This window comes from Panthera onca, chromosome B2, assembly GCF_046562875.1.
Source record: "Panthera onca isolate mPanOnc1 chromosome B2, mPanOnc1 haplotype 2, whole genome shotgun sequence".
Lineage (NCBI taxonomy): Eukaryota > Metazoa > Chordata > Mammalia > Carnivora > Felidae > Panthera > Panthera onca.
Window position 1 is genome coordinate 44224427 of NC_138343.1, and position 15726 is coordinate 44240152.

The 15726-nt window shown below is 39.8% G+C and overlaps 2 protein-coding genes across 9 annotated transcripts in view; one reads left to right on the forward strand and one right to left on the reverse strand.

Moving 5' to 3' along the window:
• Window positions 1–6429, reverse strand: part of CYP39A1 (cytochrome P450 family 39 subfamily A member 1) — a 97381-nt gene extending 90952 nt beyond the window's left edge. For 2 of the 3 annotated variants that reach the window (XM_078446966.2, XM_078446967.2), the window contains exon 1: window positions 6018–6429. In XM_078446966.2, coding sequence (XP_078303092.2) covers window positions 6018–6194 — 177 coding nt within the window. In that variant the 5' untranslated portion in view covers window positions 6195–6429. The remainder of the gene's footprint in view (window positions 1–6017) is intronic. The other variant, XM_078446968.2, reaches the window with a different exon arrangement.
• A 185-nt stretch (window positions 6430–6614) lies between these two features.
• SLC25A27 (solute carrier family 25 member 27) overlaps window positions 6615–15726 on the forward strand; it is a 28288-nt gene continuing 19176 nt past the window's right edge. For 2 of the 6 annotated variants that reach the window (XM_078446969.2, XM_078446970.2), the window contains exons 1-4: window positions 6620–6955; window positions 9493–9684; window positions 11836–11920; window positions 15513–15635. In XM_078446969.2, the coding sequence (XP_078303095.1) occupies window positions 6850–6955; window positions 9493–9684; window positions 11836–11920; window positions 15513–15635 (506 nt within the window). In that variant the 5' untranslated portion in view covers window positions 6620–6849. Of the gene's footprint in view, window positions 7000–8535; window positions 9685–11835; window positions 11921–15512; window positions 15636–15726 lie in introns of those variants that run through there. The other 4 variants (XM_060615669.3, XM_060615668.3, XM_078446971.2 and 1 more) reach the window with 4 other exon arrangements.

Here is a 15726-nt window from a genome sequence, read left to right on the forward strand (position 1 = left end):
GACTTTCATTCGCTTTGCTATGGATTTCCTTGGGTTTATCCTGTTTGGGATTAGCTTGGCTTTTCAAATCTGTAGGTTTATGTCTGTTACCACACTTGGGAAGTTTTCAGTGCTACTTTCTACAAATACTTTTTCAGCTCCACCCTCTTTCTCCTTTCTAGGACTCTGATGACATAAATATTAGGTCTTTTACAGTCCCTGAAGTTCTGCTCATTTGCTTTCAATCTTTCTTCTCTTTGTTTTTCATATCGGGTAACTTTTATTGACCTATGTTGAAGTTCACTGATTCTTTTCACTCTTCTCCATTGTGCCATTGCACTCATCCACTAAGTTATTTTTTTCTTTTTTAGTTATTGTATTTTTCAGTTCTAAAATTTCCATGTTTCCTCTTTATATGTACTATTTCTTCGCAGAGACTCTCTGTTTTTTCCTAAGACTTTGTTTTTTTTTTTCATTTGTTTCCAGCATGCTTATAATTGCTTGTTGAAGCATTTTTATTATAGCTGTCTTAAAATCCTTGTCAGATAATTCTAATATCTGTGTCATCTGTTGATTGTCTCTTCTTATTCAAGTTGAAATCCTCCTGGTTCTTGGTATGAGGAGTGATTTTCTACTAAAATCTGAACATTTTGGATATAATGTTATGACACTGCATTTTATTTAACGGTTACATTTTTCCAGGCTTCCTTTGGCATTATTCTGATATGGGAAAGGGGATGCCACCTCATTGTTGCCAGGTAGGGGGATGGAAATTTAGGTTCATCACTCAGAAGAACTCCCTATTACTGCTGAGTGGGGGTGAAAGTTAAGGCTCCCTTCTAGGTTCTTCTTATATCACTCTGGCTGGGAGAAGAAGGGGTTCTTCATTACTGCTCTCACATGACACCACTGGCCTGGAGGTGAGGTGTTTGAAGAGCAGCCTCTTTATTGCTGAATGGTGGTGAAAATCCTGGCTCACCCTCTAAGGTTCATGGGTCACCACCTCAGTGAGTAGCAGAAGGACTGTTTATTATTCCTCAGTGGTGGTACAGTCCATGCTCTAGGTGTGGTCTCCATTAACACTGTTGTGGGGATGGCCTCATTATTGCTGAGCAGTATGGAAAGTCAAGATCCCCCTCTAGGTCTCTTTTGCCACTACCATTGCTAGGAGGGGACGAGTTTTACTTCATTTCACCCTGGCTAGGAGTCAGGGGTAGCCTTTCCACTTGGCACTTGCTGACTGTGGTGACACCATGTTTTTTTTTTCTTCCCTGTGGTGTTTGCCTGGAGCAGTTACAGCCTAAAATTTTTCTGTCTTGCTAGGCTACTCCTTTTTTGGACCTTTACCTAGAGAGAGTCGGCTTTTCTTGGGGCTTACTTTTTTGCCTGTGCCCACTGGCATCTCTAGGTTGCTGGCGTTTCTAGAGCCCAATCCAGATATATGAAGCAGAAAAAAAAATCAAGGAAATTCACTACCATATTGTTCATCAGATCCTGTTCATAGGTCGCTAGCCTATCAGCCCTCCTCTCTCCACCTTGCAAAATCATCTCACGTTTGTTTTATATATAATGTTTAATTCATATTTAGCTGTACTTAGTGGGAGGAATAGGGGAAAGTACAACTACCCCATCTTTTCAGAAGCAAACATCCCTAATTCGTTTTGTTTTATTTTTTTCACTCACAGAATACCTCTGAAAGTGATACAAGAGAATGGAAACATTCTTGTTGGAAGAGAAAGTAGGCAGTTAGAGGACGGAGATGAGACGAAGACCTTTCATTGTATATATGTTCATGCCTTTAGAGTATGGACCTATTCGAAAAAAACACACACATTTCTTTAAAGAAGCACACAGCCTTTCAATTCTGGTGGTGATGTCACAGCGACGTGTTTCTTAATTGTTCTACTTCTTTCTTGGAAACCACACAGAGCCACAAGGAGAAAAACATATGTGCACAAGCAACATTATTGAGCTAGACAACAAGAAGAAAATCTACGAACTACAAAAAGCATGGCCCACGCACTTGAAACCAGTAGAACTCTTCGCTCTGCTCTTAGAAGCTATCACAGCACCGTGAGAAAGACGAGGAGCATGTGCAAGGGGTTCAACAATGGAAAAGCCCAGAAACACCCACTCTGAGATAGGAGAAAGAAGTCTACAGAGTTGGAAGCACTATGAGATGGGCTAGGATAAACAGCCCACGGATACTGAGGGACGTAGCAAAAGATAACACAGAGAGTGGGCTTCCAAAAGCACTTTCTTGTAAAAGCGAAGAGTACACCTGAGAAGACAAGGGTCACCTCTTTTCCTAGCAGCCGCTATTGAAGAAAGGCAGTGAGAGCTCAAGCGTGAAAGGTTGCATCCTAAAAAGCAGAGGAGCCATGGGTGCACAGAGGCACTGTATTTTCACTGTAGCAAGGGAGGATAGGATAAAAGAGCTCTGTCAAGAAACCTGGAAAGCAACTGCCCCCAGCCAAAACCTCCTGCTGACAGCTGGTCCAAGACAACTTAACACCTTAAAATACAGTTAAATGGAGGCACTTAGGCATCTGACTTCGGCTCAGGTCATGATCTCACAGTTCTTGGGTTCGAGCCCCACGTCGGGCTCTGTGCTGACAGCTCGGAGCCTGGAGCCTGCTTCTGATTCTGTCTCCCTCTCTCTCTCTGCCCCTCCCCTGCTCATGTTCTGTCTCTCTCTGTCTCTCAGAAATAAATGAATGGTAAAAAAAAAATAAATAAAAATATGGTTAAACAAAAAAGGAAAACGTCACCACTGTAAGAAAAATTCTTTAAAAAAGGGCAAAAAAGGACATCAGAACTTCCTTACAGATGAAGTAACTCACCAAAAACATTCTGCCATAGGGCACCTAAAACCTGTAATGCAAAATTATTTTTGGAATAAAAAAAAATTAATCTAATAATTTTGCCAACTGCGAAAGAAATAAGCAAAGAAGAAACATAAGAAGCCATGGAAGAAACAGCCAGACAATAGAGAAAAATTAGGAGATAAAGGAACTGAGGAAAGAAACAAACAATAAAGACATTTCTAAATAAAAGATAATAATTACAAGAAGCACAAAGGAGACTATAGGAAATAGTCTAAAGACAATACAATATAGAAATGCAAAAAATATTAAATAGAATTATGTGAAAAGAATTTTAGGGGAAATGATAGCTATAGAAGACAGGCAAAAGAGGTTGAACCTGTGCATCACGGGACGTCTTTTGCAACTCCAAATTCATTTATCCAACTACTTAACTCAGCATTTCCACTTAGATGTCAACATTCCAAACTCCTATGTATCTAAAGCTGCACTTATGATAACGTCTTCCCTTCGAGTAAGTTCTTGCAATCATGGCGATCTCACTGGACTCCCATTCCCTAGCTACTCAAACCAAACTTCTTGGAGCCATCTTGGACCCTTCGCATTCTTCTACACACCACGTGCAATTAACCAGGAAATCCTGCTGCTTCCACCCTCAACATATACCCAGCTACTTCTCGAGTTTCCACTGCTTTCTCCAAACCACTTGACCTCAAGTTTGAATTACTGCAAAGAACCTTCAAATTATCCTGCTTTTATTCTTACAGTCCTGTTTTTAACAGAGCAGCCAAAGTGAACCTTTAAGATTTAAATCAAATCCCATCATTCCTCTGCTCAAAACACTCTCAAAAGATTTCCTACTTCACTCTAAATTATAAATGCTTTTATACTTTGAATCTGATCATTCATTCTATGGATACATTTTCACACATCCAAATGGGAAACAAACTACTGTATGTCAATTATTAAGTCACTGTTGAAGGAAATTATAATTTAGGGAATACTCTGCAGCTTTTAAAACAAATGAAAGGCTTCTGTTTTGGTGTAGGATGAGGTAGAACCAGGTGAGATAAGGATTTCACTGGCAGTTAGGAAAAGATGAACAGGTAATAAATCACTATTTAATTCCCTGGTGGCATCTGTGAATTCTTGGTATGGATTGAAGGTCAGGACTGAAATAGGCACCTCTGAAAAATCTACTGCTAACATCACACTCAAATGTGAGATACTGAACGTGTTTCCGCTAACATTAGGAAAAAGACAAGCTTGTCTAGTCTCACCACTTCTAGTCAACAGCATGTTATAAGTCCTACTGATGGTAATAATATAGGAGAAAGAAACAAAAAGCATAAAGATCAGAAAAAAAGGAAGTACATTTATCTTTTTATAAGACATATCGTTTATGTATAAAAATCCTAAGGAATATCCAAATTAGCTAGTAGAACTAATAGGGTGAATTTAGCAAAGTCACAGGGAATAAAGTTAATATAAAGAGAACAGATTGTATTTTTTATGTTTCAACGGGATACAACTGGAAAACAAAAATTAAGGCAATTTTATCCACGAGTGCCTCCAAATATAAAATACTTAAAATAACTAACAATCGCATCACAAAAAACTACAGAATATTTCTGAAAGAAATTATATAGCTAAAAAATGGAGAGATAGACAGTATTCACAGCTTTGGAGACTTAATATTATTATGAAGTCAATTCTCCCTAATTTCCTAATAGATTTAACAAACTTCCAATCATAATTCCAGCAGTCTTTATGATACATATTGACAAGCCAATTCTAAAACTTATAATAACATGCAAAGAATCTTGAATGCCAAGTCAATTACAGAGAAATATGGACGGCTATCACTGCCTGGTTTAAACACTTACTATAAAACTACAGTATTTAAGACAGTGTACTAGTAACAAAGGAGTGGGCATATAAATCAATGGACTAGGATATAAAGGTTAGAAATAGATCTACATGTATATGGTCAACTAATTTTTGAGAAGCGGCAAAGGCAACCAGTGAGGAAAGGAGAGTGGAACAATTAGAACAACGAGACCATCCAGATTGGGGAAAAAAATTAACTTCACCCCTGACTCTTACCACACACAAACACACGCCAAAAAAGTAATCACTCAAAATGGATCATAGACCTAAATGTAAAATACAAAATCACACACCTTTTAGAAGAAAACAATAATCTTTTTGACCTTGCTTGACCTTCTGAGACAAGCCAGTGAAAACGTTCCTTAAAATTTATTAAAATCATATGCCTAAGAAAGGCTACCAGAGACAAAGAAACATTCTTTTAAGATATCATTTTTCCTATATCTGGCTCTCAATAATTATGGTATCTAGAGTGGGCTAGAATATGAGGAGGTAGGCAATCCCGAACACTCAAAGGAAAAGGTGTATATTGTTACATTTTTTTTTTGCAAGGGTAACACAATAATATAAACAATTTAAATATTTATGTCACTGGACTAGGCACTTCCACTTTTAGGAATTTATTCTGAGGAAACAACTGGATAAGTGCCAACATCACAACCACACGACACACATACAGCAATGCACACTGAAGCACTGGTAGCAATAAAGGGAAAAAGTTGGCAGTAACTTATATCCTGTTTTTGAAAGATACACTGTATTTAAAAGCTATTTTAAGGACAAAAACGTCTCTACAACAACATTACTAATCTTAGTATGCAGTGAAAATGGATCTCCTCATCATCAAATAAGAACACCAGCTGAAAATACAGCGCAGGCTAAATTTGAAAAGACCGTTTGTAAGCAATTTTTACAGCAGCCTGGTGTTCATCTCAGTTCGGACACGTATTTACTACACGTTTTCATAAATTTAATTTAACTGTATTTCACTTCTGTGTTTCTGAATTATTGCAAGTTGTTAGCTAATGTGTATACACTTAGAACTTTTAAACTACGGTGAAGTAACTAGCATTTATAAATTATGTATCTACTTCCAAAAGGGCAGCTACGAGCTGATAAAAATCTGTTCATAATCGATAAAAATCTATTTCTTTCGAAAACTCTTGCATAAGGTACAGCTGTCAATATTTGAGTAATGATCGTCTTTATCTGTGGATCTAGGTATGTTCTCCGTATTCTAGTATTGCATTTGAGAACCCGGGAAAGAAAATAAAAAAGAAAACATTACCTCCTCCGCAAACCCCACCTGCTAAGGCCACATACCTTGATTCTTGCTTTCTCTATAAATTCTAGAGGGGCTTTCCCAAACTCAAATCCAGCTCCAATCCAAGGAATCCAGCCCCTTATGCACGGGGGTCCACGCAAATTCTTCCGCTGAAAGAATAATAAAAGAGCAAGGAAACCCAGGATTATAATCACTGTTGGGGAAATTAGTTCCATGTTTTTGTCTAGCGCCTTCCACAATCAGAGAAGGTAAAAATCCTGCCGCCGTGGCACTTGCTCATTCCCTCTTGGGAGGGTGCACCTACTGGACCTGCCAACTTGTCTGCTACAACTTCCGCAGTTTGTCTGCCTTCTAAACTGTAGCCTCTTTTCCCCGCCCCAATTTTTAGATGACTTTTGCAGCATCGCTCCCTCCTCCCACCTCCACTTGTCTTTCCTGCCCTGGCCACCCCGGACCAAACGCTGGGGCTGGACCGAACGGGCGCGGGTGAGGCGGGGTGGAGGGCGGGGCGAAGGGCGGGGCGAACTTGCGCCGTTGCCATGGAGACCGGGGCCGGCGGCGCGGAGGGAGCTTCGCTCCCGGCCAATTGGAGAATGGCGCCCAAGAGGCGCGCAGCCCGGCGGACTACATTTCCCAGGAGCCTCGTGGGCTTCGCGTTGTTGTTCTGCTCTCGGTCCGGTGGACCGCTGCAGCCGGGGCTGCTAGGAAGGCTGCAGGTTCGCGGGGCCGCCTGACTGAGCCGAGCGAGGGAAATGGTCCCCGGCCCGCCACTCGCCGCTTGAGGACGGGCCGCCCTGGCAGAGGGGCAGGCCAGCCGCGGCGCGGGGCGCCGGCCAGAAGGGGTGCACTGTCGTCCTGTCTTGCTGCTGAATGTCGGTTCCAGAGGATGAGGAGAGGCTTTTGCCGCTCGCCCAGAGATGGCCCCGGGCGAGCAAGTTCCTTCTGTCGGGCTGCGCGGCTACCGTGGCCGAGCTAGGTACCCAGCCGCCCCCGCCTGGGCCTCCCCCGCGAGTCGTCGAGGTGCCGCGCTGGGGGTGGGGGTGAGGGGCACGGGGGTGTTCGGCCGGCTGGGTTGCGCCCTCTTCTTGCACACCTGCCTGGCAGATGTGGCAGGGCGGGGGCAAGGCCGGCCTTGCGAGGAGGACTGGAGGTCACCAAGGTCTTTTCCTTCCAATTGCGTCTCCCTCAGAGGTGTGCCATTGTGCCTGAGTGTCTACTCTTGGAAGCTTCACGAGCGGTCATTCCTCTGTAGGAATCCTTTTCCCTTCCGCGAGGATGACCTTCTAATAAAAACACAATCCACTTTTCATCCTTACTGAGATCATCTGATTCATATTCTTACATAGCTTCACTAGATCATTGTCTTTTGGGTCCAAGTTGTGGAACCAACTTGTGGGACTTACGTTATTAACCTGTCACTTTTGGATCGTCTACTCAACATCCGTCAGTTGTCCTCCTTGAGCTTAGCTCATCTATACTGTGGTTACCTTGCAGGATTCTGAGAAGTCAAATGCTAAGTCCAAAGCGGGTCACTTATTAATTGCAACATTGTCATAATAGCTACAGTACTAGACTGTGGTGATAGAGCTTAAAAGACTCAACCCTGACCTTACAGGCGGGTGGGGACACATGCAGAGACAGACAGTTCCATTGTGCTAATTATTAATAATGAAGATATCAAGTACCATAAGAGCGTAGAAGATGGACAGTTACATATGCATAAGCAAGTCAGAGAAAACTCGAGACCACCTGGAGAGAATTCGGATGCCCTTGCATGAGCAGGTGGCGTTCTTTCCAAGGATTTTGTAAGCGGAGTGCCTATGTGTTCCCTCTGAAGCCTTCTGTGTGCATTTTAAGAATACCCTTTCATTTTCTTGCCTGTTGCGGGGGGGGGGGGGGGGGGCGGGGGGGGGCGGGGAGCAACGGCTTTGATATGTTACCGTTAGGCAATGGTAGTTTGTCCTCTTGTGAAATAAGTGTATTATTTTGTATTTCTGCAGAGCCAGAACGGTCTGTTGTTTTGCCCTTTATGCTCCTCCACTCTTGCCCTTTGGACCCTCTATGTTTTCTTCATTCTTTTCTAAAGCTGATGGGAAATTTTTGTTATTCATTGCTTTTATTGAGATACACTTCATCGGCTTTTTAAAACATGCAAAATCAGATTGCTGAATTAGGTATTTGCACTTCGTTTGTTTGCTGGTTTGTTTTTTAACTTGATAGTTTCCCCCTGTGACCAATGGCTTTGGCACAGAACCCTTCCTTTTGTTAAAAATTTGTGGAGAATGGTGTGGGGGCTAGGCATGAGAGGTGGGGAAATCAGAGTATGAGATGGTTTGAGTACAAAACAATTTAGGATCGGAACCTGAAGCGTTATTTAAGTAACCAGCAAGTAAACGAAAATTATTTTGAGAGGCACATGGTATAGACATGCCTATATCATAAGACTTTTCGGGGCTCATCTGTTAAGAAAGCATGGCTTAAATTCTCTTCATGCAAACGACTTCTGTTTTAGGGGAACTATCAGCAAGATATTTTTTCCAAAGACCAGTGGTAAGATTTAATATTCCCTTCCCCCCTACTGTCTTCTCTTAGAAAAAGCGTAACTATGGTTTTGTGTCAGGCTGTGGTCATTGAAAAGACTCATGTAATGTCAATAATGTGCATGAACTTCTCTGAATCTGGTTATTTAAGTTATTCAAGACATTATGCCTATAAAGTTATGAGCTTGATCTTCCTAATGTGGGCCAGTTAGCTTCATCGTTTCGAGGTAAAATGTCTAGCTTGAATTCAGAATATAATTATTAGAAAAATTGTTTTCAAGTACAGTGGGTACTTGTGAGGAGGCCATACATAAAACTTAGTGCTGGAAAAACGATTCAGTATGTGCCTTAATCGAAAGTATATTGAGCATGCTGCCCTTGTATAAAAAGACAACATTATAAACTCTGTATTACATCTTCCATATCTCAAACTTGGGGTCAGTGAGCATCACCCATGAAATTATAGAATTCAGCTTCACCTGCATTTATTAGGAACCTGTCATAAGTAGTATAGTATTCTAAAAGTCACATTGTGTCCCAATCATGGTTGCAGTCAAGGGGGCATCACAGAATATGAATATCTGAAGTTATTCCTATGGGAATGCAAAAATTAAGGACTGAAGTATATTTTAGGCTGAAATTTCTGAGTAAAAAAAGCCCAAATCTTGTCACTTACCCCCCCACCCCCAGTGATCTGGGGGGTAATCCGGGACAATGATTCTTAAATTTGGGAGTGCATAAGAATCAGCTGATTTCTAAACCCCCATCAACCTACTGAGAATCCATAAGCATGGGGCTGGGAAATAAATACTTTTTCACAATTTCCCCAGCTGATTCTGATGTACTCTAAAATTTGAGAACCGCCCATCTTGTAGTGACTAAAATATTAGACCTATGACTTTAGAATTTTAGAATTTTTGTTGGTTTCTCTGAATGTTGCGGGTTTCCCCCTCATTTTGTTTTTCTTTGTTAGCAACCTTTCCCCTCGATCTCACAAAAACTCGACTCCAAATGCAAGGAGAAGCGGCTCTTGCTCGGTTGGGAGACGGTGCAAGAGAGTCGGCTCCCTATAGGGGCATGGTGCGCACAGCCCTAGGGATTGTTCAAGAAGAAGGCTTCCTAAAGCTTTGGCAAGGAGTGACACCTGCCATTTACAGACACGTAGGTATTTATCTTGATTCCATCTGGTAAGTTTGTTATGAGTGCTGTGTTTGTGTCCTCTGCTTTTGCGTTTAGCCGTGTCCAAAAACCAGTAGCTTTTTTCCTATTAATGTGATAAATGAATATATATTCTCTTAAGAAAATTGACTACCAATTTAAGGCAGTTAAGGAACGATCACCTTAAATTTTTAGAAATGCACATACAAGTATTTAGGGATGAACTGTTATGATGTCTGTAATGGACTTTAATTAAGAAAAAAATGAGTCATAAATATGGAGAACAAACTGAGGGTTACGGGAAGGGTTGTGGGAGGGGGGATGGGCTACATGGGTAAGGGGCACTAAGGAATCTACTCCTGAAATCATTGTTGCACTATATGCTAACGAATTTGGATATAAATTTTAAAAAATAAAAAATAAAATTTAAAAAAAGAAAGAAAAACATGAGTCAAATATGGCAAAAATGTTAGCAATTGATCAATCTCAAGGATATAGAGGGAGTTATTTTCTCTACTTCTTCTACATGTTTGAGATTCTTTTAATGTTTATTTATTTTTGAGAGAGAGAGAGACAGCATGAAGAGGAGAGGGGCAGAGAGAGGGAGACACAGAATCTGAAGCAGGCTTCAGGCTCTGAGATGTCAGCACAGGGCCCATGGTGGGGCTCGAACCGCGAGATCATGACCTGAGCCGAAGTCAGACACTTAACTGACCGAGCTACCCAGGCGCCCCACATTTGAAGATTTTTAAGAAAAAAAAATGAATAATCGATACATTTCTCTACTTTGGAAACTTTAAAGCACAAAATTTAAATTTTTCATGTTCTTTGCAAATTAAAATTTATTTGACTTAAATGCCAAATCTCGCTAGTGTCTGTCCCGTATGTTAAGACTAGGTAACTCTGAAAGAAAACAAGGATGACTAATCCTATTCTGGCAATGGAGTAATTGCAGTGCAGCTGATTTTTGCCTCAGTTTCCAAGGCTACCTAACTACCTGTGTGGGCCTTCAGTCATTCTTCAAGGAAAATAGTTGTAACTATGTCATAGCCAGTGAAGATGCTTTTCTGCCCTGCTTCTAAAGTGGCACTCACAAACATAATAGTTGTTGGGTTTTCAGCTTGTGCACGGGAGAACGTAAAACTTGGTTTCAAAAGGAGGTAGGACAGACATGGCATTTTACTCCTCTACATTCATAATATTTCCTCAAATATGTAGGGACCTTTGACCAGAAAAGTGTCCAGACTTAATATTCACCAGCTTATTATTTTTAAAGTTTCAGTTCTTCAGATGAGTAAGTTAAGAGTGTATATATCAAGAGCTATCCAGAAGTATGTACAGAGACTGTTGGTGTTTTGGTGCTTCGTATATTTTTGCATACATTAAAACCCTTGATCAGACTTCCTGAAATATCACGAAAAGTGCTCTCTGTGAATACCATGTACTGATTTTAATGATTTTCATTTTCCATTCTTTTTTTTTTAAATTTTCTCCTTTGCTTCCCATGATTGTTCTGATTTCTTTTGATTTGTATTTTGTTGATCATCATATATGGCTTTCCAGTTACGATTCATGTCATATGTTTGATACTTGACTGAAAAATTAATATAATAAGTTATCTGATGAAGTTATGCATGTTTGTTCAAGGAAAATCCCTGCTGTGTACCAAGCTCTGTCCTTGAGAGGGCACACAGAGTAATGAAAACACACAGAGCCTGCCCTGAAAAGCTCACGGTCTGATGGAAAGATAAGCAACAAAGCCAAGTTAATCTCCAATTAATGTGATAAAAGTCCTATTAGATGTATGCCTGGGTGGTTCTGGGAGAACAGAGGAGAAGCACGGCAGGTGCAACGGCAGCCTAGAACAGAGCACTTTTTAGACAACATGTCCTTTGAATTGAATCTTGGAGGACTAGGAGGAGTTAGCAAAGCGGAGAAGGGAGAATCCATTCAAGAAAGATCAGCCAGCCTGTGAGAAGGCCTGAGGCTTGATGCGTGCCACATTTAGAGAAACACCAAGAAAAACCCACGTGTTTGAAGCATAGGGCGCATGAGGGAAAGACACAGCTAAAGAGATCCACTAGCTCAGGTCAAAATGTCCTCTTGTCTTATTAAACATGTAGCCGAATTCACGTTTTAAATGATCTGTTTTACACAGTGTACTCTGGAGGGCGCATGGTCACTTATGAACATCTCCGTGAAGTTGTGTTTGGCAAAAGTGAAGATAAGCATTATCCTCTTTGGTAAGTTTTGTTTTGAAAATAGTCTGTGCTCTTGCCCCCGAGGCTTTCATGTTTACCCATCAGATACATATAAAATTGTACATTTATGCCACAACTGCCTTGTCATAGGCTTAAAATAAAGAATAATTACAATGTAAATTCAAGTAATTGAGCGTTTACTGCATACAGCATAAAACAAACATGTACATATGTATATTAAGGTTTTATATATAGTATTTAATATTTTAATGTTAAAAGAACTCTTACAGAGCACCTCCTTTATGCCTCTTTCTACTGAGAAAAGAGCTTTCGAGTCAGAGAGAGGCTCAAAAATTCCTGCTCTACTAGTATATATGTAAGCTGATTAAATTACTTGATCATTTTTATCTTCAGTTTTCTTAGCTGTAGAAGTAATACCTACCATCAGGCTCTTGTGTTTGTACGATTAGATGAGATAATGTATGTAAGTGCATATCACTTACAGTGTTTATAACAGGAACAGAAACATAGGTTATTATAAATAGGTTAAATATAAATAAATTAAAAACATATAAAAACACAAAGAAAAATAGGGAAAGGATATCAACAGGCAAAATTCACAAAGGGAAAACTATGTGTTTGTTAAACATGTAAAGTGTTCAACCTCACCAGTAATCAAAGAAATTAATTAAAATTATCTTTTAGCCATTACATTAAGCTATTAATGGGAATATAAGTTATTAGAGAGCTTTTTTTTGAGAATAAAATTTCTGTTAAAATGTTTAAATGTGTAATCCTTTGACCCAGCAACTCTTCCTTTATGATATAATCACATTCAGAAATACTTGTACCTATGCATAAACACACACACACACACACAAAGATATTGACTGTAGCAGTGTTGATAATAGTATTTTTTTCTTTTTTTAATTAGATATATTTTTAAATTTTAAATTCAAGTTAGTTAACATATAGTGTAGCGTTGATTGCAGGAGTAGAATTTAGTGACTCATCATTTACATATAGCACCCAGTGCTCATTCCAAGAAGTGCCCTCCTTAATGCCCATCACCCATTTAGTAATTTTTTTAAAAAAGTAAATATCGGGGCACCCAGGTGGCTCAGTTGGTTAGACAACCGACTTCGGCTCAGGTCTTGATCTCGCAGTTTCTGAGTTCAAGCCCCGTGTTAGGCTCTGTGCTGACAGCTCAGAATCTGGAGCCTACTTCAGATTCTGTTCTTCCCCTCTCTCTACCCCTCCCCTGCTACGCTCTGTGTCTCTCTGTCTCTCAGTAATAATAAATAAACGTTAAAAAAATCTAAAAAAAATAAAATAATAAAAAAAGTAAATATCAATTGGGAAGTGGGTAAATTTTGATATATTTATACAGAAATGCATAATGCAGAGCTTTGAAAGACTGAGGTAAGTTTTATATAACTAACCAATAATGATGTCTGTAATAATATCTTTCCTGGCCTAAAAAAAAAGTCGAAGTCACAACTGTAAGGAAAGGGCAATAAGCAGAATTTCACCTTCCAGGTGAAATCTGTTGGGTCTGTTTTTTAAAAAGTGTAATGTACTAAGTTACACTAATTGCTTTTCCAGAACTAGTGATAGAATAGATTAATAGTCCTTGCATTTTGTAATCCCCCCCAGCAGAGAAAGATATAGATAAGGGGTTCAAAGGAAATATTTCACTATGAAGTCACCTCTCAGGGTGGATGAGCTTGATGTCCTTTGACCCAGTCTGAACAATTAATTCAGTCAGTAAGTATTTATTGAATGATCATGGCATGCCAGTTCTGTATTTAATACTGAGGCTATCGTAATGAAAAAGATACAGTCCCTGCCATCACTGAGCACACAGTAATAGAGACAGATGCCTAAAGAATTACAATTATGTCACAATTGCCAAGGAGGCCATGGTTATGAGATTCTCACAGAGAAAAACAATCATGGTGTACCATGTTCATGATTGTGAGAACCAGGCACTCTGGTAGGCCACTGGTGGCAGTGGAGATTATATAAAGTCTATGGAAGATAATTTGGCAGGGCCTATCAAACGTCCTGTAAATCTTCAAATTTTTTTAAACATTACACCGTTTAAATAAATTGTGGTGTGTCCATAAAGTGGGATGCTATGAAACAATCTTTTTAAACGAGGCAGCTCTATATGAATTGATAACCTTTGAGATACAGTATTAGGAAAAAATATCTTAAAAGATATTATTAGGGAAAAATCAAAGTGTGAAACAGCATACAGCCTGGCATTCTACATTTATGCCTTTAAATAGGAGTATTTATGCATACATGTTTGTGTGTGCACTATCAGTTGTAACTTAGTGCTTAAGACTCTGTGGTCCAGGGGCTCCTGGGTGGCTCAGTCGGTTAAGTGTCCTACTTCAGCTCAGGTCATGATCTCACAGTTCATGGATTCAAGCCCCACATCAGGCTCTGTGCTGACAGCTCCGAGCCTGGAGCCGCTTCGGATTCTGTGTCCCCGCCCCCCTCTTGTCCCTTCCCTGCTTGCACTCTGTGTCTGTCTGTCTGTCTGTCTGTCTCTCTCTCTCAAAAATAAATAAACATTAAAAAAAAAAAAAAAAAAGACTGGGTGGTCTGCACTCAGACTTCCTGGCGTTATTTCTTGGCTGTTCCACTCACTTATATATAATATATATGTTCCACTCACTTATATATAATATATAATATAATAACTTATATTCCCATTAATAGCTTAATGTAATGGCTAAAAGATAATTCTAATTAATTTCTTTGATTACTAGTTGTGTGATTTGAGTTATCATTTAACTGCTTTTATGTCTCAGTTTCCTTATCTGTGAAGAGAACGTAACAGCTGTACTAATATCATAGGTTTGACATAAGAATGAAATGATGTTTTTAAACCTGCTTAGAACAGTGCCTGACATAATAAGCATTCAGTGAATGCATTACTGTTACGTCCAGGACACCATAAGAAACTAGCAATTGTGATTACTTCAGAGGAGGGGAACTGGTGATAGGGACCGTTTTTACTCTATACCCATTTGTACCTCTTCTAATATTGTTTTAGGGTAAAAGGAAAGAAAATACCCCCTGTCTCCTAAGAAAAGGTAAAGCATGTTTAAGTGCAGTAGTCTAGACATGATCGCTATTGGCTTTGGGAGGTGAGGAGAAGAAAGTCTAGGGACAGAGAGAGCTTCTTCAAAGAGAGGAAAGTTTTCAAACCCCTTTTACTTTGCAGGTACTAAAATGGTAGTTTAGAAAATTTGACCAGCTTCTGTCTGTTAGACTGATTACATCTATGCTCTTTTTATTTCCCTGTGGTCAGAATTAAGCAATGATTAAATGGTCAGTTCATGTATTTATGTCTTTGAAGCAACTGCCCTTCCTTTGAATTTCAGGCTATGGAAGGCCCCTGAAACCAGATTTGAATCTCAACTCCTTCTAGTCCTTTAACCCTCCCTTCAGTAAACAGACAAACCATCTGCCTTCCCCTGTGATTTGTTTGGGTCTATCCTTTTCTGCACTTTGTCTGAAGTCCCCTATGCAGGGGCTGTACCAGCTTGGTACTGTTCACTACAACATTTGTGAAATTGATAGAAACTATTAAAAATGTATCTCCTTTTATAATTAGGAAGTCAGTGATTGGAGGTATGATGGCTGGTGTTGTTGGCCAATTTTTAGCCAACCCAACTGATCTAGTGAAGGTTCAGATGCAAATGGAAGGAAAAAGGAAACTTGAAGGGAAGCCTTTGCGGTAAGTTCTCCAATTAACTGATTGATACCTTTCCTCTCCCCCATCATACTTTGAACACTTACCTAATGATTTATGCATTTTTGCAATCCAC